This window comes from Anolis carolinensis, chromosome 1 (genome assembly GCF_035594765.1).
Source record: "Anolis carolinensis isolate JA03-04 chromosome 1, rAnoCar3.1.pri, whole genome shotgun sequence".
NCBI lineage: Eukaryota > Metazoa > Chordata > Lepidosauria > Squamata > Dactyloidae > Anolis > Anolis carolinensis.
Genome location: NC_085841.1, coordinates 11888578 through 11910242, shown reverse-complemented (window position 1 = coordinate 11910242; position 21665 = coordinate 11888578). Strand labels below are relative to the sequence as shown.

General features: G+C 42.3%; 1 protein-coding gene and 1 long non-coding RNA gene across 2 annotated transcripts; one reads left to right on the top strand and one right to left on the bottom strand.

Moving 5' to 3' along the window:
• Positions 1-2438: 2438 nt before the first annotated feature.
• On the top strand, positions 2439-16688 carry LOC134296150 (uncharacterized). The gene is made up of 3 exons (XR_010002727.1): positions 2439-2583; positions 13504-13563; positions 14657-16688. It is a non-coding gene; the product is annotated as an uncharacterized LOC134296150 (long non-coding RNA).
• LOC134296148 (uncharacterized) lies at positions 3875-17769 on the bottom strand. The gene is made up of 6 exons (XM_062970296.1): positions 17607-17769; positions 14774-14822; positions 14622-14670; positions 12529-12630; positions 10868-11109; positions 3875-8821 (listed from the first exon to the last, which is right to left on the bottom strand). The coding sequence occupies exons 1-6, from the start codon at positions 17697-17699 to the stop codon at positions 3987-3989; spliced, it is 5370 nt and encodes a 1789-aa protein (XP_062826366.1). The 5' UTR covers positions 17700-17769; the 3' UTR covers positions 3875-3986.
• Between the last annotated feature and the right edge of the window lie 3896 nt (positions 17770-21665).

Here is a 21665-nt window from a genome sequence, read left to right as displayed (position 1 = left end):
GCCTTCTGATCTTGGAGTTTGATTTTCTGGTGCTATCTTTTCCTTCATTTCAGTTTGACTCATCATAGGGTTTTCATGGTCAAAGATATTCAGGTGTGATATGCCAGTACCATCTTCCATGCAGTACTATCAAGTACTAGCTATGGTGCCACTACTATTATCTTTGAGAGATCCTCTGTCAGTGTAATCTCATCCCCCACTACTGCTGCTCAACAATAGGAATAAACATTTGAGCAACTCTACTTACACAGCTATAAACTGAGTACAGGTTGAGACTCCTTTATCCAGAAATACAAAATATGGTATGTATTTTTTGCTATCTAATGACTACACCCACCTTTGGGAAATGGGGAGTAGTCACATATCTATTTAATTTTGTAATAATGGACTCTGAAGAATAGACATGTAGGGCTTATTTGCACTAACAACAAACGTGAACTCTCCTTAAATCCACCACTCACTGTCTTTATGGCACACGGGGACCTGTAGTGATTATTCTGGTTTTTCTGCCCTTAACTCAGCTTTGCTTCACTTTAGGCAATGTTGGGGAATACTCTGGAATTTGTAGAAAACTCCATAGAATCCTGGGATGTCATGTCCAGCTGAAGGAGGTGGTGGCTAGGGTTCCCAGTGGCCTTTATCATCCCTGGCTGTTGATGTATCTTTAACAACAGCTTTAATTAAGAGGCCTCTGAAACCTATATTTTATGATGAAATTGGATGCACAGGCTGCAATTCACTAATGTGAGTGTTGCCCCTAGAAACCAACTTCTAAAGGAATTATTCAGGTGTATACTTGTTTGAAGCACCTGCATTTTCACCAGTATCAATAAATCTCTCCTCAATTTGCATTCTTTTGAGAAGAAATCCTTATCTTTGAGATGGCCTATCCTTTTGGTCCAAGCTACTATGGCATATAAATGTATATATAGTGAACTGAAATAGTTCTTTTTCTTTGTGTTTATTTCACTAGCAGAAGCTTGCATTGGACAGAAACTTGCAGACTGGCAATATGTTAGCATACCTTAATAGGACCATGTTCAAGGGCCAGTTGTCTGATATCTAGACAAAGTAAGTGTTGCATTCATGTTCTATTGATGAACATCTACAGGTATCCACAAAAGAGACAATGTTGGACTTGCTAAGACCTTGATCTAATCTCACTGAGGTTTTATGGGATGTAGTTATCATTTTAGCTGAGCTTCGTGGTATTTTTTTTTAATATAAATTTAAGGTCAGGGGCAAACAGCTATCTTATTCCTCAAGAACCTATGCAAGCAGAGGGATAATTCCTCAGTACTCCTGGGTTGAAGGGGACCAGATTCAGAGTAATGTCTTACACATTCTCTCTTGCTTGCTGTAACATTGACCAGGGTGATGGGAAGAGGTGAAAAGGGGGGAAGAGAAGGGAGGTTTTCCTCCTTCCCCCTTGCTTGGCACCCTGTCAACCTGGCTGACATCATAACAACAATGGAGAACAGGTAGGACACAATGCCATAGCTGGAGATTGTTGCAACGGGGGTGGGGGGATGAGGGGCAGTTAGGGCAGCTGCCCAGCGGTGCCAAATCATGTTTGATGCCATTGAGCATTGGAGCATTGGAGACCCATCCCAACCTCTGTGGTGGATGAGGGAGTCTCTATGGAGACAAAACCCAGGGCCAATCTGGCGTCCAGCACATGTCATTAGCCACAGGTTTTGGCTCAGTGTAGATTTGCCCTAAACACTAAGATCACTACCCAGGATCCAAAGGTACACTTGGGACTTATATACACAGTGTTTTAATCTGAGGCTGGTCCAGAGAAGCAATACTCTGGACCAGCCTCAGAGATGGCCACATGCTTAACTTTCAGCATTGGTTGGGTGGAGTCTACATGAAGCCCATTTAATACTACTGGATGATCAAGTTATCTTTTTGGCATTGTTGCTGCTGTTGGATGACCACAGAGATTTAGGAGAGCCTCTGGCTGTTGTGGGCACCCTGTGCTGACATCAGCAAAGGGACTGCATAACCAAGGAGAAGGAGGAAGACAGCAGACTGGTTTATATCTGACTTGGTCTGCTATGCACCATACTATGTACAAAGTGTGGGGCTACTTCAAACCTTTACCAAAACTCGGAACATTTTCCAGCTTTCTCTAGCATGCGGCTTAATCAGTTCAACCTGGTTTGCCTTGTATTGAGGACCAGAAGTCCCTGGACATCATGAAAACAACCAGGAGCTACTTCTGAGCCACTTTGAATATTTTGGCCAGTGTAGATAAACTCTTGGAAACCTGCCTCATTCCTAATTCATTCTTGGAGACAATAGGCAATGCCAGTTCCCTATGTGACTTCTTCAATGTCACAAAAGTGAAGACTTCTTTCAGCCAAGTTGTGCCATCTGCCAGACAGCTAGCAACCATATTAGTAAACTAAACTTTTGCTTCACAGGCTTTAGGGAAAGCATTCAGGTAGTGACTTTGAAATCCAATATGGACATGTGGTAACCTGCCAAGAACCCATCACTGTCAAACGTCTGTTGCAAAGGAGGAAGTGGCAAAGGAGCAGAACAAGGTGACATGACCCCAAATTATAATTCCAGGTGAATAGAGGCAGTTGTTCTGTTCATAAACAAGGTTTTGTATTTTGCATTTTTTAAAAAGGTGATAGCTTCTCGTGGATTTTGGCCAATTCATTACATTGCTATGCAACATTTTCAAGGGTATGAAGTTTTAGAGCCAAGTTTGTCTCCTGGTGGTTAGATTCATTCTCTAACTGTGAAGCCAAACTCTTCCCTTTTTAAATGAATAAACACGAATGCATAATATATACTTAACATATCACCTGTTATGCTGCTGGGAAGGATAGCCTTAAAGAATGGTGAAAGCAGTTTTGACATCTTAGATGACAAGAGGCCCATACATTGCTATCATTTTAAAAAAATCTAACTCTGGTGGGCACACCACCATTGTTTGTGGGATGGGGAATACATATATTTATACTTATGGAGCCATTGAGCAGGCTGTAGGCTACATGTAGCCCCCACACACCCTTTTGTTACTTAACTACACCACTATTGTAGTTACCTAAATATGTATAGCAAGATCCCCCATAACCACGAAAACCATATCCATGGTTTACCTTATGCTTAGAGAAAAATGGTCTTGCCGTGAATTTACTAGGTCCCCCAGGTGATTCTATGGTATCCAGAAGTTACTATACAGATCCATTAGAAGATACTAGAGAAAATACCTCTCCTTGAAAACAACTCTATTGTATGGTGGGGCTGGAAGTCAGGTATTTTAATGGAATTTGGTCATCTCTGCAATTTCAGGTAATCATGGTCTGACTGGGAAGTTACACTCTGTTGATACAGGGGATCTTGTTATATTATATTGCATATAAAATTCTGGTCTATGACTTTAGCACTGTAAATGAATGTATTCATTTTTTTATGAAAAGTGGTACAATAGAGAGTAGTTTAATGTAATGAGGTGATCCCACCCAAAGTTGTAGCAGTAAAGCAACAAGAAATTGTTAGCTGTTCTCACTAACACTAGGCCCTGGTCCTAGTTATCATTCTCCCCATAATTTATTTCTATCCCAAAAATGATATCAGAAGATATTGTGATGGATTTGGACTGGTAAAAATGGCCTTTCACAATACCTTCCAACTCTAGTGACTATCCTTGCAAAGAATTCAGAGTACATAGAGTCACTTTATGGGTTAGGGTTAGGGCTGATTCCTAAGATTTGTGTGAATAGAATACCACTATCAGCATGGGTGCCTTGAGGCAATCCTGAAAAGGGCAGCTGATAACTAGGAACATTGTGTTAACAGTCAGATTCAGACAATTTGTTAAAAATTGTATTAAATTTTCCTGTTCTAAGAATTTGTCACTTTGGGTTAAATTTATTGGTCACTGCCTCATATACTTCTGTAGTCTTTGAAGCACTTGACTCATTTCTTGAATCAAATAGGTGGTTGTATATCTGCTGCCATCATTAATAAAGAAGACCTCCCCTTGGTTTCCTGGGACATTGAGGTGATGGTGGCTTTTGGAGGCTGTGGCCCAATTTCTTCTTGACTTGTGTGCTCTTTTGTGTCAATGGGACAATCCCCTCCTTCTTATGGGGACATAAAGATACTTTGGTGTTAATAGTACCCCTTGTTTTTGGCGGGATACTAGAGTTTTGTCTGGGCAAATCAGCCCCAGAATTCCTGGACCCTGTTTCATTGCTATCTAGCTTGCAGGGCAGCGTTTGTATATTAGACTTTTTGATGATGCCAAGGCTGTTGGTTTGTTGGCTTAGAGGAGGCTGAAATTTAGCTGTGGCTCTAGGGATAGGCTTTTTAGTGGGCATAACACTCAATCTCTTTGGTGTCACTGAAGTAGCCCTCCGGGGCAAGGTAGAGCGCTGTGAGGAAGATGCTACCCCCAATTTTCTTGAGGGTTCAGACCCAACCTGTTTGTTGGGAAGCTTCTTTGTCTCTTTGCGTTTGCGGATCCTTGCCCAAGCCTGCTTGATAGCATGCAGTATCCTTTTCATGGGGTTTTGAGACAATGTTGTTGTATTGGGATCACATTCAGAGTACTTTGTCTGAAATCCTTTTGCCTGCGGGCATTGTGTGTGCCTGCTAGGTAGCAAGGGAAACTCCTGTTTGGTTAGTTGTACCTTTGTAAGTCTCCTTTGATGTAAAGGGGGAGAAGTTTGGATCCGGACAGCCATGTGACTATGACGCCCCATCCTGTCAAATGAACAGCTAAAGGCCTGAAAGTCCTGAACAGCTGGGTCCCTGGTTTGTGCATTGCCACTGCATTGCTCTGGAGGGCATTCTTTTGCCTTATCCACTGACCTGTTCTTCAGAAGTCCCCATTTCTTGGCATGGGCCATCTTCATCTTTACATAGTAGTCCATGTCCATATACACCTGTCCATTCCGAATAGCCAAGCGGGGGTAGACAAGGAGGACAGCATCTTGCTGATCATGAGGATGGGAACAATGTGGTCTACAGTTGCCACACTGTGGACACACAGAACATTCAGCTCTCAGCTCCCGATGGGCCATATTCAGACTTTGTGTCCCACTTAGACAAAGACCCTCCACCAGTTGCCCAACACTTGTGGATGTACAGATTGAACTTTCCGGTGTTGGGCAAGGCAAAGCTTCAGGAGAGCCTATGAAGCATGGAGGAGCCTTGGCCTGATGATGCTTCTTGTCCATCATGACATGTGATAATTGTTGTTGCACACTGGAGGACTTAGATAACTCCTCTGTGACTGTTGCTTTGTTGGCAAAATACCCTTGGGCTAACATGGAGGCAGCTGGGACTTCAGTCCTTATTTGATAAGGTTGCACCCTAAATTTGGACAATTTACAGGGGGCTTTAGCTAGGTCACTTCCCTCTGCATGCCTACTGTATCTGTGTGGTGGATGCTTCTCCATCTCATTTACTTCAATGGCCTCCACCAACCCCCATTCCTGGGCATGGTTCTTCTGCATTTTCAGGTGGACATTTAAGTACAGATGCACCTTCCCATTGCATTTGATCAACCGTGGGTAGATTTGCAGGAGAGGGTCTTGCTGAGAACGGGGGTGGGGGCAACTGGGGCTGCAGCTTCCACATAAGCGGCACACAGGATACTCTGCCCTCAGTACTCCATCAACCATCTCCAAACTTTGTGCCATACTCAGCTGTAGTTCTTTCATCACTTGCTTCCTGCTCAGTGAGGAGAAGATGGAGTGTTCCAGATGTGAGAGGGAAAGTTTTTCAGATGGCTCCTGGAAACTAGTGGGTGGCTGTGCTATGCTTGCTGACTGACTGTCAGCTTGCAATAGCTGCACTGCCTGGGAGGGAATAACTTGCTTCAAGGGAAGAGGACTTGTAGGTGTCTTTATTCCCTGCTCCAATCCCCTGCCATCCTCTGGTCTGGTCTTTGGTGTGGTTTGGACAACACTTTCCCTTTCAGGGCAAATTAGGGGGGCAGGGTGGGGAAGCACTTCTGCCCTGACTTGTGGGGGTGCTTCCTGAGAGAGGGCCTTACCATGCTGTGACTTCTCCGATGACTGGAGGGGCTGCTGTGAAGCAGGTGGGCTTTGAGGCAGAAGAGGCATGGCAGAGGGCACAAGTGTAGCAGTTTCAGGTCTTGGTAAAGCAATGGCTTGATTTTGCGAGGTTTCCCAGCTTACTTGATGGCATTTTAGGTTTTTCTGGGTTGCATTTTCCTTTTTCCTGTGGGTAATCTTGATGATGCTTTCTTTCTTCAATTCACGACTTTCTGCTCTTTCTGGGTTCTCTGCAGGAATGTCAGGGGAAGCCCTAGCTTTGCTTTCATCCTGTAAGGAGATGCCTGTCCTGACACTGCTATAGATGACTGTCTTTCTGTCTCTTGTGCCACTAGGTTTATTCCTCATAGTCATCCTTAGATTGTCCATTAGTGGGGCAGGTGTTACATGGTAAAGGCCATCTGTTGCTATTTTATCCAACCCATTTCCCTCTCCTCCGGCTCCCGGTGTGGCTTGGAAAAGACTTTGTTCCTTTGAGGGAAACAGGGGCACAGGTTGGCAAAGCTTCTCTTTCAAGATTTGTGGTGAAAGTACCTGCAAGGAGGTTTTCATTTGTTTTGGCACCTGACATCTCGTCTCAGGAGGCATAAGCTGTTTGGCTTGGGAAGGCCCCTGTAACAGCTGTTTCATTGGATCAGGGGACTTGTCCTTGGGCACTTGCTTGGCTGAGTCAGGTTTTGCAGAGACTGCACCTTGGTTCAGAGAAGTGGCATCCTGATTTCTTTCATGGCCTGCCAGCTTATCAAGGGTATGAATGAGTGCCATGGGCTTCCCCCAGAGCTCTTGGATTATCTTCTTTGTAATATTAAATTCCAAGTGCTGCCTGGTCACTGAGTCAATAGCTAGGTAGGGGACACGACGGGGGTAGTGAACCACTGGCAAGGCCTGTTTCTTCTCTTCGCAGGTGCCTCCCTCTGATATCATGACCTCCAGAAGCTGGGCAGTCGCTTTCACATCAATATGGCTGACTGGTAATGGAGACATCCTAGCTGAGCAGCTGCCCCTAGCTCTGGGAGGTGGTCTGGACTGAGCAGGAGGCATTTGGGCTGCAGGAGGGACAGCATTTGACTGAGTGCAAGAAGATGGCTTCCTGGCTGGAGTTGCTGATAGAGGGTGAAGAGAAGGCATCTGGGACATGTGAGATGATAAGGACTGAGAAGAAGGCACCCAAGCTCTAGGAGCTGTTACAGAGGGAGTCGAAGATATCCTATTAGTGAGGGATGATTTGGACGTTTCCTGAATTGTAGAAGGCAACTTGGCTGTGCGAGATGATAGAGAATAAGCAGAGGTCCCCAGAGCTGTAGAAAGCATCTTGATTCTGCAAGGTGATGGAGAGTGAGCAGAGGTCTCTTGAGGTGTAGAAGATATTTTGGTTGTGCAAGGTGATGGGAAGTGAGCAGAGGTCTTCCCAGCTGTAACAGGCATATTGGCTGTGTGAGGTGGGGGGGAGTGAAGAGAGGTTCCCTCAACTGTAGAAGTCGTTTTGACTTTGTGTAGTGACAAAGAGCGAAGTGAGGTCTCCCGAGTAGTAGACACTATCTTGGTTGTGCAAGGTATTAGGGAGTGAGCAGGGGACTCCTGAGCTGTAGAAGACATCTTTGCTGTGTGAGCTGATAGGGAATGAGGAGAGATCTTCTGGACTGTAGAAGGCATCTTGGTTGTGTGAGCTGACAGGGAATGAAGAGAGGTCTTCTGGGCTGTAGAAAGCATCTTGGTTGTGTGAGGTGACCGGGAACGAGGAGAGGTCTTCTGGACTGTAGAAGGCATCTTGGTTGTATGAGGTGACAAGGAATGAGGAGAGGTCTTCTGGACTGTAGAAGGCATCTTGGGTGTGTGAGCTGACAGGGAATGAGGAGAGGTCTTCTTGGCTGTAGAAGGCATCTTGGTTGTGTGAGGTGACAGGGAACGAGGAGAGGTCTTCTGGGTGGTAGAAGGCATCTTGGTTGTGTAAAATGATGCGGAGAGAACTGAGGTCTCCAGAGTTGTAGAAGACTTGTTGTCTATAGGAGGTTTCTTTGACATTGAAGGTGATTTGGAGTGAACAGGAGTCACCTGGGCAGGGGAAGGTGATAAGAATGTAGTAGAAGATGTCTTGGTGGTGGCAGATGATACCGAGTAAGCTGGAGATGATGGAGAATGAGTAAAAGACACCTGGCTTGTAGCGAGTGGTAGAGGTTGAATAAAAGACAATGAAATTGAACTGTCCCATGCTGTAGAATGCACTTTGGCTGTGCAAAGTGACAGGGAGTGAGGAGAGGTCTGCTGAGTTGTAGAAGGTATCATGGCTGTACAAGGTGTTAGGGAACGAGGAGGGGTCTCCTGAGCTGTAGAAGGCATCTTAGCTGTGCAAGGTGATGGGGAGTGAGGGGAAGGCTTTTGAGCTGCCGAAGGCATCCTGTTTATGGGAGATGAATGGGAGTGATCAGAAGGCTTCTGGGCCATTGCGGGTGATTGGGAGTGAGCAGGAGTCACCTGGGCTGGAGAAGGTGACAAGAAAGTGGTAGACGATGCCTTGCCTGTGGCGGGTGATATTGAGTAAGCTGGAGGCAACCAGACTGTAGCAGGTGATGAAGAATTAATATAAGGCGCCTGGCTTGTAGCAGGTGATAGAGAGCAAACAAAGGACAATGAGGCTGTAGGTGGTGAGGCAGTCGTAGAACCTGGCTCAGCTGTGGGTATTGGTAGAGAAAAATCAGAAGGCAGATCTGTTGTAAGAGGTGTTTGAGAGCGATCAGAGTGTACCTGATTCTCTGAATCACTGCAGACAGAATCTGAAAAGAGGAAGAAACACAGAGATATTGGTTGATGTAGTATCATCCCTCACCAGTGAAATATTTATGTCAGAAATGTACATTTTTTTTTTGCATTATAGTTCCCAGAATTCCCCAGTGTATATACATACTGGTTGGTGGGGTCCCTGAGTCCTAATTCAAAAGGCAGGGTGAGGACTCACTGTTCAGAGACATTTGTATGAGCAAGTGTGATTATATATCAATTGGAAGGTTATTTTTTAAAAACACCTAATTCATTTCTATTACTTACTCATCGAATTGTTTCTTGCAGTACATTTTTCATTGCTTCAAAAAGATAACTTAGAGATCATAGAAGAATAGTATAAAATCTGAACAATTCCTGAAATGATTCTCTAATTTGAACACTAACTTCAATTCCTGAAAATGGCCTTAAAAAGTCATTTCAAAAATGACTTCAATGTTACTTGGTATTTCCTATACTTGTGATGTTACTTTTGAAATGTTACTGTGTTACATTTTTATCACTGAAAAAAGTTATTTGTTACAGGTAAGACTTTATTTTGAAGGTCTCCAGTCACAGTATTTCCCCTTCCTTTCTTCACAGGATTCTCTTTTACTTTGAAGATTAGTTGCTATCCTTACAGTAGCTGCAAGTGAGGGGGGAATAGAATGGATTTGGGGGCCAACAGTGAGCTCCTTCTGTTATCATGAAAAGTATGTTGAGGTATCTTGGGAATGGACCTGGGATTTAGCGCCATGAGCTATACAAAAGATCTGTTGCAGGTAGTAATTGTTGCATGTGGGGTAATAGTTATCAAAGATAGGAGGTCATTTAAACTTTGGAGATAATTTTCTCTGGGGAATTAGGAAATGCAGAGATTAGGAAAGTTACAATTGCCCAAATCTCACAGCATCATGCTCACAATCAAGAATTTTAATCTAGCAGGAATTGGACACAAATGTGTCCACTTTGTTGTTATTTGCCCTGATTTACAGCAACTGTAAACTGGGGCTTTCTTACAAAAGTAATTCAAATGAGTTCTCCTCTAGGCTAAGAGAGTGTGAGCTGCCCAATACCATGACTGAGTGGGAAACTGAATTCTAGTCTCCTGGAGTCCTACTCAAGTTGTCAAAAAGTTCTCAAAATATTCTTGAGTGCCTTCAAATTGACTCTTACTCATGACAATTCTATCCTATGTTTTTTTTTGGGGGGGGGGGGAGTGGGGAGGAAGAATCTATTCAAAGGAGATTTGCCACTGCCTTTCTCAGTGTGAAAGAGAACGACTTGTCCAAATCTGTCCACTGAGTTTCCATAACTGAGTAGTGCTTCAAACCCTAGTCTCCAGAGTCTTAATCTAACTCTCAAGCCACTATACACAATGACTCAATTTATGGATGACACTCTTCTAGGATGTTCTTGGAAACATTTATTCTGAGGAGATTAGTCCCTGCTTTTGTCTGAAGCAGAGAGAATGCAACTTGCTCAAGCTCATTTATCCAGTAGGTTTCCTTAGCTGACTAGGGAGTCTACCTGAATCCTATATCTATTCTGTCAAAGGGAATATCAATAAGCTCAGTGTATCCAGGGAAGGGTGGCCAAAATGAACAAAGTCTGGAAACCAAATCCTATGGGGAGAGGTTTAAGGTGTGGATGCATTTAGCTTGGAGAAAAGGGAGTTAAGATGGCACATGATAGCTATGTTTAAAGATATGAAAGGAAGTAAGCTTGTTTTCCGCTGCTCCGGAGATGAAGAGATAATGGACTCAGACTACAGAAAAAGAGTTTCCACCTGACATTTGGAAGAACCTTCTTATAATAAGAGCTATTTCACAGTGGAATGTGCTGCCTGGGAGGATGACGGGGTCTCCTTCTTTGGACGTTTTTAAACAGAGACTGGGTGACCATCTTTTTGGAGGGCTTTGCTTGTGTCTTTCTGCATGGCAGAAAGGAGTTGGACTGAATGGCCTCCCAACTTTATTATTTTCAGTGATGTGAGCTACAATAAGATGCCTACTACTATGATACAGCCTGACCATCTCAGGCATGGAGAACCGATTACTCACAGCTCTGGAGCTTAGGCTCCAGTCTCAGCAGTATCCAGGAGTTGCTGTCCTGGCCATCTGCAAAATCACTCTGAAGCTCCATGATCTCCCCTTCAGATGCCACTTCGGTCTTTTCAGCACTGATGACAACGCAGCTGGTCTCAGTCTCTGCAAGGGAGAGATCTTCCTCTGACAGGCTTGAAGAGGATGCCGACCAACTACTCTCCAGGGAGGAAAGCATTGCCAGGGACATGCTAGATAGGCTGGGAGAAAAGACAAAGAAAAGACAAAAGACAAAGAATTATGATGCAGCAGAAAAAAAAGCCAGCACTGGATCATCAGAACCATCCAACTGCATTCCCCCAAGATGCACCCAGTTTCTGGGAAGAACTCACAAACATATGGAAGACTTTACATTTATGAATGACACTTTATTAAATTTCCCATTTCATCTCTGGTTGATCCAGAGGCAGAAGCAGATGGACTCCAGTCTCCTCCAAATGAGGCTGCAGATCCTAGCCATCACCTTCCAAGACCAATGAGGAACTGACGTAGCAATTTCCAGTTTTTCTGGACTATTATGCCTTTCTATCAAAGGTACTATACATAAGCCTATGTGTGCACTGTTAAAGTATTTCAGGTTTTTTGAGTGCTGACTCCACTGACATCCTCTTTGGCCAAGGAGAATGAAGCCTCTGATTTTGCCTTCAATTTGTCTGTGTCTCATCTGATCTTTTGGAAAGCTTGACACCCCATGCTCTTGCGGAAGATGAGATATTGAGATGAGGTATTGTTCCCCTATGATTGCAATGGAGGATGTAGAAAATTCCTGGAGAGGATAGCCAACTAGGAATCTTTAGCTTCTCCAACATAGGTAAAGGTTTCCCCTGACATTAAGTCCAGTCATGTCTGACTCTGGGAGTTGGTGCTCATCTCCATTTCTAAGCCAAAGAGCCGGCGCTGTCTGTAAACACCTCCAAGGTCATGTGGCCAACATGACTGCATGGAGCGCCGTTACCTTCCCGCCAGAGCGATACCTATTGATCTACTCACATTGGCATGTTTTCGAACTGCTAGGTTGGCAGAAGCTGGAGCAACAGCGGGCGCTCACTCTGCTCCCTGGATTTGAACCTGGGACCTTTTGGTCTGCAAGTTCAGCAGCTCAGTGCTTTAACACCCTTCGCCACCGGGGCTCCTCCTCCAACATAGCTCTGTGTAATACTGGGATTAGAATGCTGGTAATTTAATGTTGTTCAGTCATATCCACAGTTTCAGGTAAACATCGTCTGGCTGGAAACATTTCTGCAGACGGGTTTTTTTTGTACCTCTGTTCTTTGACCTCTACCTATGCTATTGGGGCTAGTGGAAGTCCAAAACATATGGAGGCACCAACTTAGCTATCTTGCCTTTGCAGCACAGTGCAAATTTTGTGTGCTGCAGGCCATGTATGGCCTTGCAAAACACCCAGCCTGAAGTTGCCCCCCATCACTGAAATGTAGATTCATTTTCACAGATACCTCAGAATGTATGTGCAGGATTCTCCAAACCTCAGGAGATATGTTTGACAGAACAGAACTCAGTAGGACATTCAATCCAGAATCTCCCATATAATGTAAATTTCAATCCCAAAGTTACCCAGTTCATCCTCCTTCCCTTTTCCTACTGTATCTCCAGTGCCTTACCAATCGCTGCTTGAATCCATCTCTTCTGCAATGGGTGAAAGGTCCACATCCTTGCTATAATATCTATCCTTGCAGGTTGTCAACTTCAGTGACTCTGTAATCCTTGCAGGGAGATAAAGGGAGAAGATCAGAAACAGAATGGATGAGACTTCAACATGGTACACAACAGCCAGCAAGATTTAATTGAGTTTGATCAAGCTGGCAATATATTTATGATTTTTCTTCAGAGGTATTTCCCCAAGTTGTAAAAGATGCTTCTTTTACATAGCATGCTATTTTCCTCACCTCTGTATCTTGCATTAGGTATGCTTTGCTTTTTTATTTGTCACTGTAAGATAGACAGAGGCTCAATTTGCAACTTTAATTGCCAAGGAACATGTCAAAAAGATTGTGAATTCTTTTAAATGTCTAGTTTGATCCTGAGTTTTAAAGCACACAAGAAATTCCTTTGTAAGCATGGTCCATCAAGAAAACAATATACAGTAGAGTCTCACTTATCCAACGTAAACGGGCCGGCAGAATGTTGGATAAGCGAATATGTTGGATAATAAGGAGAGATTAAGGAAAAGACTATTAAACATCAAATTAGGTTATGATTTTACAAATTAAGCACCAAAACATCATGTTATACAACAAATTTGACAGAAAAAGCAGTCCAATACACAGTAATGCTATGTAGTAATTACTGTATTTACGAATTTAGCACCAAAATATCATGATGTATTGAAAACATTGACTACAAAAATGCATTGAATAATCCAGAACATTGGATAAGCGAGTGTTAGATAAGTGAGACTCTACTGTAGCACGAACTACAGTGGGTCCTGTTTATTTTTCTGGGGCTTGATTCCAGAACTTTCATAGACATCAAAATCATTATTATTATTATTATTATTATTATTATTATTGTTATTTATCATCATCATTATCATCATTATCATCATCTTTATTTTTATCCCAACTTTCTCTCCATAGGGATTCAAAGCAGCTAATGGCACAACACAATACAATAGAGACCCAAAGAGGCTAACAATGGTATGACACAATACAATGGTGTAATAAAAGGCCAGCCCTTATTTAAAATAGCAAAACCAAGATTTGGCTTTTATTTTATTTCTTCAAACCATAGATGATTGAATATGTGGATGAGGAATCTGTGAATATGGAAAGTCAAAGGTATTACGTATCCAATTCAATGACAAAGTACAGTATGTCAAATTAAACCTGATTAAGAGAGAAACATCTAACCTATTAAGCAACAAGGTATAATCTCAGACGTACGAGGGTTATCCAGAAAGTAGATTACGTTTTGGAATTAAAAATGAACAAAGTATAGGAGAAAACATTTATCATATGCAGTTGAAAGCCACACCCAAATACCACATCTCACATAGTCGCCATTCAAATCTAGGCACTTACCATAGTGATGAATGAGCTTGGCAACTCCTCCCCCACAAAACTCTGCCACTTGCATCCTCAACCAGGCGGTCACCCCTTCCCGCAGCTGTGCATCATTGCCAAAACACTGCGTTGAGGACGCAAGTGGCAGAGTTTTGTGTGGAAGGAGTTGCCAAGCTCATTCATCGCTATGATAAGATTTGAATGCCTAGATTTGAATGGCGACTATGTTGAGAAGTGGTATTTGGGTATTTGGCTTTCAACTGCATATGGTAAATGTTTTTTTCCCTATATTTTGTTCATTTTAAATTCCAAAATGTAATCTACTTTCTGGATAACCCTCGTATGTTTATATCAATATTATGTTTGAATCTGCTCTGTTGATGTAAACGTGACCAATGGCAATTGTCTTATACGAGTGATTGGAACACTCAAAATGGTCCATCCACGAACTGTGGTCTCCAAGAACTGTGGATGTTCTTAATCCCCATTTTACTTTCCTCATTCCTGAAAACCACTTGGGAAAACAGGCAGTCATTTTCAGTTGTGACTTTCAGCCAAAATTGTAGCAATGCAAAATTGTCCCCTGTGATTTGGTAGTGGCTAAAACACCACCCTGGCTTCACCAAGATTGATCAGTTAGAGAGCAGAACTTGGATGTTGCAGGCAGGTAAGGATGGATATTTACTACTTACTTTTTCTTTTTGTGTGTATTCTTTTCTTCTTTGAGGATGTGGAAGGAGGCTGCAAAACAAGGGATGGAAAATCGCATGAGCTCAGCTTGTGGAAGGCACGAAAGCAAGTATGTTAACTACATTCCCAGTGAATGAAGGCACTATCTGCTCACCCGTCTCTGTCCCCTGGATGCTGACAGATCTAGTCCCAGGACAGCCAACCTGTCACATAATAGAAAAAAACAGCATATAAAGGAATTGTTTAGTAGGCCTGTGTGATCAATGAAAAAAGTTTCAATACTCATTACTAAATTAGGGTGGGGGAGGGGTGTTTCTAAAATATCATAAGAGGTCTGTATCATAACTATAACAATATAGCAATTTTTCATTATTTTTTCAGTAAATAATTGTGTCAATCAAGAAACTTTAGGGACTCCTTTCTCCCTCATTGTTACATTGTTACCACTGTTACCCCAAAATTTCAAAACATTTCACCCATCTACTGATTTTGGGGAGAATTTAAATTATTTTACAAACAATATTTTAAAATACTACAAGAGCTATCTGCTTGCTTTTGTCTACAATGACACAAGATAACCAGAGCACACCCCCTCCGAGTTTCAAAAATATTCACACAACTACTGAATTTTGGAAAAAATTCAAATTGTTGACAAAAACAAAAAAAATCTAGTTTTGACAATAACTTCAGAGCTGGAAATGAAAGGAGAAGCCTTTGCCTCTGACTGTATATGTGATGCCTAGGGCATCTTGGACCCAGGACCCTGTGCCATTTCCTGACCAGGAAGAAGATGATTTGGGTTTTCTCCCAAGCCAGCAAGTTTCGACACCCTTCCAGATGCCTCATGTTGACATTTCCGAGCCAGAGCCAATTAAGGATGCCCTTGAAACAATGCCGGCTCTCCCAGATTCTCCGGAAAACTTGGCGTTTGATAGAAGGGCATTTGTGTATTCAGACAGGTCAAATAGTCAGAGCCTCCGGAGGAGCGCCAGATTATCGGAGCGTGGTGATTATGGTTAAGCCCAGTTCTCTTGGGAAGAATTGGGGAGTTAGGCCCCTGGGGTAATAACTGTAACAAGCTCAGTTCTATTGGGAAGTTTTAGGGAGTTAAGCACCTGCTTGGGGGAGCTTATGAACTTCAATAAAAGTGTTGTATTGGGAGCTTGCCTTTGCGGTGACAACTTTACATCTCACTGAGAAACATCATCGTCTCCAGCTCCTGGTTTCCAAGCGGCGTGATGGTGCGCTTACTCTCGAGTAGACCGGGTGCTGGTCTACCTCCTTGCCAAGTTTGGACTGCGTTTCAGCTCCAGAACTCCTAGTTCATGCCTTGCCCTGAAATCCTGTCTTTGGACATTAATCAAGAGAACTTTTCTTGCTACTTGCTCTTTTTCCCCACTCATACTCAGGTGGAGTTTGAGTGTGTTTCGGTTTCTGGATTTTGAACTCTAATACTGGACATAAGACTTATACTTATTGGACAAAAACTGATCTTTCCTGAAAGGTCAATTGCTTCTTCAACTTTGCTGCTAAATTCCTTTTGGAACCTTATTTGCTTTAATAAAGATATTATATTGTTATTGGTCTTTGTTTTGATTTCCGGTGCTCCAGCTGCCTCGGGCGTAACAGTATATTTGTGTTTCACAGTATTTTCATTGTAACAGGGTTTTGAATATTTGCTTGTGTTTGTTTATATGTTGTAATCTGCTCTAGTCCTCTCGGGGTCAGACTTCACCTGGAATAATCCTGTCTTCAGTTCTGGGTGCCACAGTTCAATAAGGATATTAACAAGCCTGAAGGTGTTCAGAGAAGAGCAACCCAAATGATCAAAGGTTTGGAAGCCATGTCCTATAAGGAGCAACTGAGTGAACTGGATATGTTTAACTTGGAAAAGAGGGGACATGATATTCATGTTTAAGTATTGTTAATATTGGAAACGATGAGGTGGGGGCAGATTTGTTTTCTGCTGCTCTAGAGACTATTGTGTATATTTTATTATTGGTTTTTGTTCTTGTCCTTTGATGTTTTATATTTTTTCATTGCTTGTATTTTGACTTTGCTGTAAGCTGCCCCGAGTCCCCTTCGGGGGAGATGGAGGCAGGATATAAATAAACATTATTATTATTATTATTATTATTATTATTATTATTATTATTATTATTAGGACAGTCTACACATGCTGTCTTCCTTTCACAGCCTCTTGTGGTCTGCTCCCATCTCTGCCACCACCATTTCATGGAACAGAGTGCAAACAATTAAATGAATAAAAATGTCTACATCCTCCAGTAAAATTATGGATCCACAGTTCTTCTATAGAACAAGATGCACAGTGCTCTCTGGACCATAAACAAAAAAAAACAAAACAAGATAGGCAATTTTTAAAGCTTTGTCCTTGAAATTTGACTCCCCCCAATAGCGATTGAATTCTATAGCTTTGAAGAGGAAAATTGATTCCTAGATCGTTGAAATGGCCCATTTCTGGTATCCACACAACAAAGCCAGGGTCCTTCTAGACACCAAAATTAAAGAACTTTGAGACAGCTCCATGTTCTTAGTGGAATTCTGTGGTTTCCAGTTGATTCAGATGAGAGATGGTTCTGGTTGCTGTTATGTGCCTCCAAGTAATTTCCAACCTATGGCGACCCTATGGCAACCCCATCACTGGGTTTTCTTTCAAGGTTTATTCAGAAGAGGTTTGCCATTACTCCCCTCTGAGGTTGTGATATATTGTTTCTTGTCACCCAGTGAGTTCCGAGTCCAAGCAAGGATTTGAACCATGATCCCCAGAGTTGAAGTCCAAAAATCAAACAACTACATCATGTTGTCTCATAAAGAATACTAAATCCCTCTCTCACCAAACTAAAAATCTCAGGATTCCACAGGATGGAACCGTAGCAGTCAAAATAAAAGCAAAGTGCTATACTTTGGCAGGGTCAACGGAATGTTAAGGAATTGTCTGAATATTTCCATTAAACCTTCTCTCTTACCTGGCGGCGCGACGTCACCCAATAGGCACATATAATTATGAAGACTATAAGCAGGAGATACAAAAACTCCCAGGTCCAGTTGTACCAAATCATTTCCCATCAGGAGCAATTTGGCCATATTTAGACCCAACAAGCAAGAGCATCTGTGGCAGTCTAAACCCAGGTTGGGCTCCCTCCCCTAGAGTCACTTTTGCATCACAAAGGACTTTGGCCAAGGTCCATGCATCACAAAGGGCTTTGGCCAAGGCCAGCAAAATGGCTCAGTCTTGACCTGGCATCTTCAAACTGAAGCCCTCCAGCTGTTTGGACCTCCAACTCCCTGAATTCCTGACCATTGAACAAGTTGGCTAGGGCTTCTGGGAGATGGTGGCCCAAACAGCTGGAGGGACCCAGTTTAAGTATGCCTGGTCTGGACATTGACTGGAGGGACCTACACACCAGATAAGCACCACTTTGTTATGTTTGAGAGGCTGGGGTGATTTATGGGACACCTCTACAAAATACCTCAGGCTCTTCCCTCCTCAGGCCCCTTCCCTGGGGAGTGTAGAATTAGCCTGTGTCTCAGAAGAATTAATTCTCAGGGTTTGATTTTTAGCCTCTTGAGCCTAATAAGCCATAGAAAATGCAATTTGAGACAAAATCCCCATTTGAAGAAAGTGTGTGTTTACTCTTTATGATGATATTTTACACTTACCATGGTATATGAAGGTGTGGAGATCTAAATACCGTCGAAGTATCAGATCTCATCTGATCTTGGAAGTAAAGCAGGATCATCCCAAGTTAATACTTGGATGGAAGATGACCAACAAAGACCAGGTTATATTATATATCTGAGAGAAGGAACTGAATACTCGGAGGCACATACACATACAACATGCCAAGAAAATCCTATGATAGGGTTGTTGTATGGCAGGCATCCTCAAAGGTTGTGAGGTTTGGAGAAACTAAGCAAGGAAGGTTTATATATCTGTGGAAAGTCCAGGGTGAGAGAAGAACTCTTGTCAGTTGGAGGCCAGTGCGAATGTTGTAAGAAATCACTTTAATTAGCATTGAATAGCTTTTTTAAAAAAGAATTTTATTAAATTTTTTATATTACACCGAAAGAGTGAGAACAACCAAGGTATAGAAAAGTAGGGAAAAGAGAGAAAGGTAAAAGTCTACAATCTACAAAAATATACTGACACAAAAAAAAAAACCCAAAAAAACTTCCATTCCATCTTCTTGGATAATATTTTATTATTCAATAATATTTTTTCTTGCTAAGAAAAATAAATAGCAAAATTGTCTCCCGTAATCTTCATTTTCTCAAATTATCCAGATAGTCCTGAAGATCATCCCAATTTGTTCTTTTCATTATCTTGCCTGTATAGCATTGAATAGCTTCATCTCCTGGTTTCTTCCTGCCTGGGGGAATCCTTTGTTCAGAGTCGTTAGCTGCCCCTGATTGATTCATTGATTCGTGTCTGGAACGCCTCCAACTAACAAGACCTGCTTGCAATGGTTGTGCAAATGTATATTTCAACATTCTTTTCATGCAGCAGCTTTATAAATAGAAATAACTTTATCTCACCATTACTTGGGGAGATCTTAGGGAAAACTTGAGCCACGAGATTTCTTTATTTTTTTCCTTTGCTGTGGCTATACTTCTCCTCCATGTATCTCCAGATAAGAGGTAAACCCCTAAAGTATGTGATTGTGGGTATGTGGGAGATGTACATGCAACATAAAAGAATGTTAAAATACTCAGCAGATTCAATGTTTCTTGGTAGTGTGATTTCAGCAACAAACATGAGACATAGAAATGACCTTTTGTGATGTCAGAAGAGGCAGGCCCTAGCAATCTCACAACAGTGATATGTCAAAGGGTAGACCATGGTAATGTCATCAAGTGGAGTACATACAGTTTAATCACAGATGACATTCAAAGAGATAAATGAATATCATGTTTGTATAATGCTGAATATGTAAATACACACACACACTTCTTCTATAGACACATACAATTTTTAAAGGCGGAACTCTCATTCTGAGATTTCGCCTTCTCACCCTCCAGATTGCAGACAGAACTCTAGATCCTGTTCCATTAGGTGATTTCCCTGAAGATGGGTTCTGCTTTATACTGCTTAGCATTTGAAAAGATTTATGTCTCTTCAAAGGGCCCAAGGTGTGAAGACTGTGAAAGGCTCACCTAACCCATTCTTAATTATCACTGCATAGATTTTCTGTAATGTAAAGTGAAAATGTGGAAAACAGAGACCTCTAGTGGACTTTGCTTAGATACGCAATTATGTCTTAAGCCTGGAAATTAGGGAGCAGTATTACACTGTAGAATTAATGCAGTTTCACACCACTTTCACTGCTATGGCTCAATGAAATGTAATTCTGGGAGATGTAATTTTACAAAGCCTTCTCTGACAAAGAGTGTTGGTACTTCATCAAACCACAGTTCCCAAGATTCTCAAATATTGAACCATGGCAGTTAATGTGGTGTCAAACTGCATTAATTCCACAGTGTAGGTGTACAGCTATTTGTCATAGGAGTTTGGGAGCTAAAGAATTTCTCCAAGTCCTTGGGAGGTATCTCGAATTGGTACCCTATCAACAAAATCCAGCTACGAAAAAATAATCGGATATGTACGTATTCCCCCACTCCCCAAGGATAGAAACGGGTCATTTTGTGGAAAGGGTATGCAAATGTTTTTTTTTTTTTTTTAAATTGGGTGGTGGTTGATGTGCAATAGTTCATTGCACATCAGTGAAGAATTCTAACCTTCACATTAAACAAAACCTATGTTTGACAGATGGCAAAGAAATTCACGAAAAAGATTCCAGTCAATGTTTTGGTGATTGTGCTTTTGAATATAACTTTATATTGCCTACCTTCTAGTTTTTAAGATAGGTTTGGGAAGATGGGTCAGATTTGCAGGTACCCCTATACTAAAATTTCAGACATTTGGGCCAGGCTGTGGCGCAGCTGACTAGTAACCAGCTGCGATGAACCACTACTGACCGAGAGGTCATGAGTTCGAAGCCCGGGTCGGGTTAAGCCCCCAACCATTAAATAGCCCAGCTTGCTGTTTACCTAAGCAGCCCGAAATACAGTTGCATCTGTCAACTAAGAAATTTAGGTACGCTTTATGTGGGAGGCTAATTTAACTAATTTACAACACCATAAAACTGCCAGCAGCACGGGGAAAGGAATGAGTGTCACGACCCAGGCTACAGAGCACCAATAACCATACGCAGAGGCCAGATTCTATCTAATATCTTTATTAAGGAAATATATAAAGTTAGTAAAAGCAAATGTAAAAGTTAGTCCAGAAGCAGACCTTTCAGGAAAGGTCAAAATTAGTCCAAAGAAACAATGTCCAATATGAAATATTAAGGTCCAAAGTTGTAATCCAATAACCGAAACACTCACTTTGCCAGGCAAAGTGAGGGGAGATGACAAGGTCCTTTAGTCCATGAACTTGAGCAAGGCTAGGAAATAACTTGATACTTGAAACAAGGCTTGAAACGTGGAACAAGGTAACGAGGAACAAGAACAAGGTCCGTGGAATAACTTGGTAAAATCCGTGAAACAAGGCAAGGGTTAGTCCTGGGAACAAGGCAAGATCCGTAGGTAAACAAAGGCTGGGAAACAGGAGCGGAGGCTGGAAACAAGGCAAGGCTTGAGCAGGAACGAGGCTTGAATCGGAGCGCGCTGTCCAGACACAACTCGCTCCGGAGGCTGACGAATTGACTCCGCGAAGTTACTACGCGGGTAAAACACCTATATAGAGTCTAACTTTCCCGCCGAAGCAGTTCTCTGGGAACCAGAAACGAAAGTTAAACTCTGAGACCAGATGTCTGACTCCTTAAAGATTCTCACGAAAAGCAGACTTAATTGGGTACATTCTTAGCTGCTATCCTCGCACTCCTGCGCGAAGCTGCTTCCAAACCCCTCTGTTGTTTACAAAACTCATGGCGAGAGAACACGGGAGATGTAGGCTCAGGGTTTGTTTGACATACTTCTGGGACACAACTTTCTTGCAGGTGCAAGGTTCCCAGATCTGCCTG

Coding starts and splice junctions, on each gene's coding strand:
- LOC134296148 (XM_062970296.1), bottom strand. CDS start 17,699: ATGATTTGGTACAACTGGACCTGGGAGTTTTTGTATCTCCTGCTTATA. Junction 14,671..14,773: donor CATCCAGGGGACAGAGACGG/GTGAGCAGATAG, acceptor CTTGTTTTGCAG/CCTCCTTCCACATCCTCAAA. Junction 11,110..12,528: donor ATGGATTCAAGCAGCGATTG/GTAAGGCACTGG, acceptor CTTTTCTCCCAG/CCTATCTAGCATGTCCCTGG.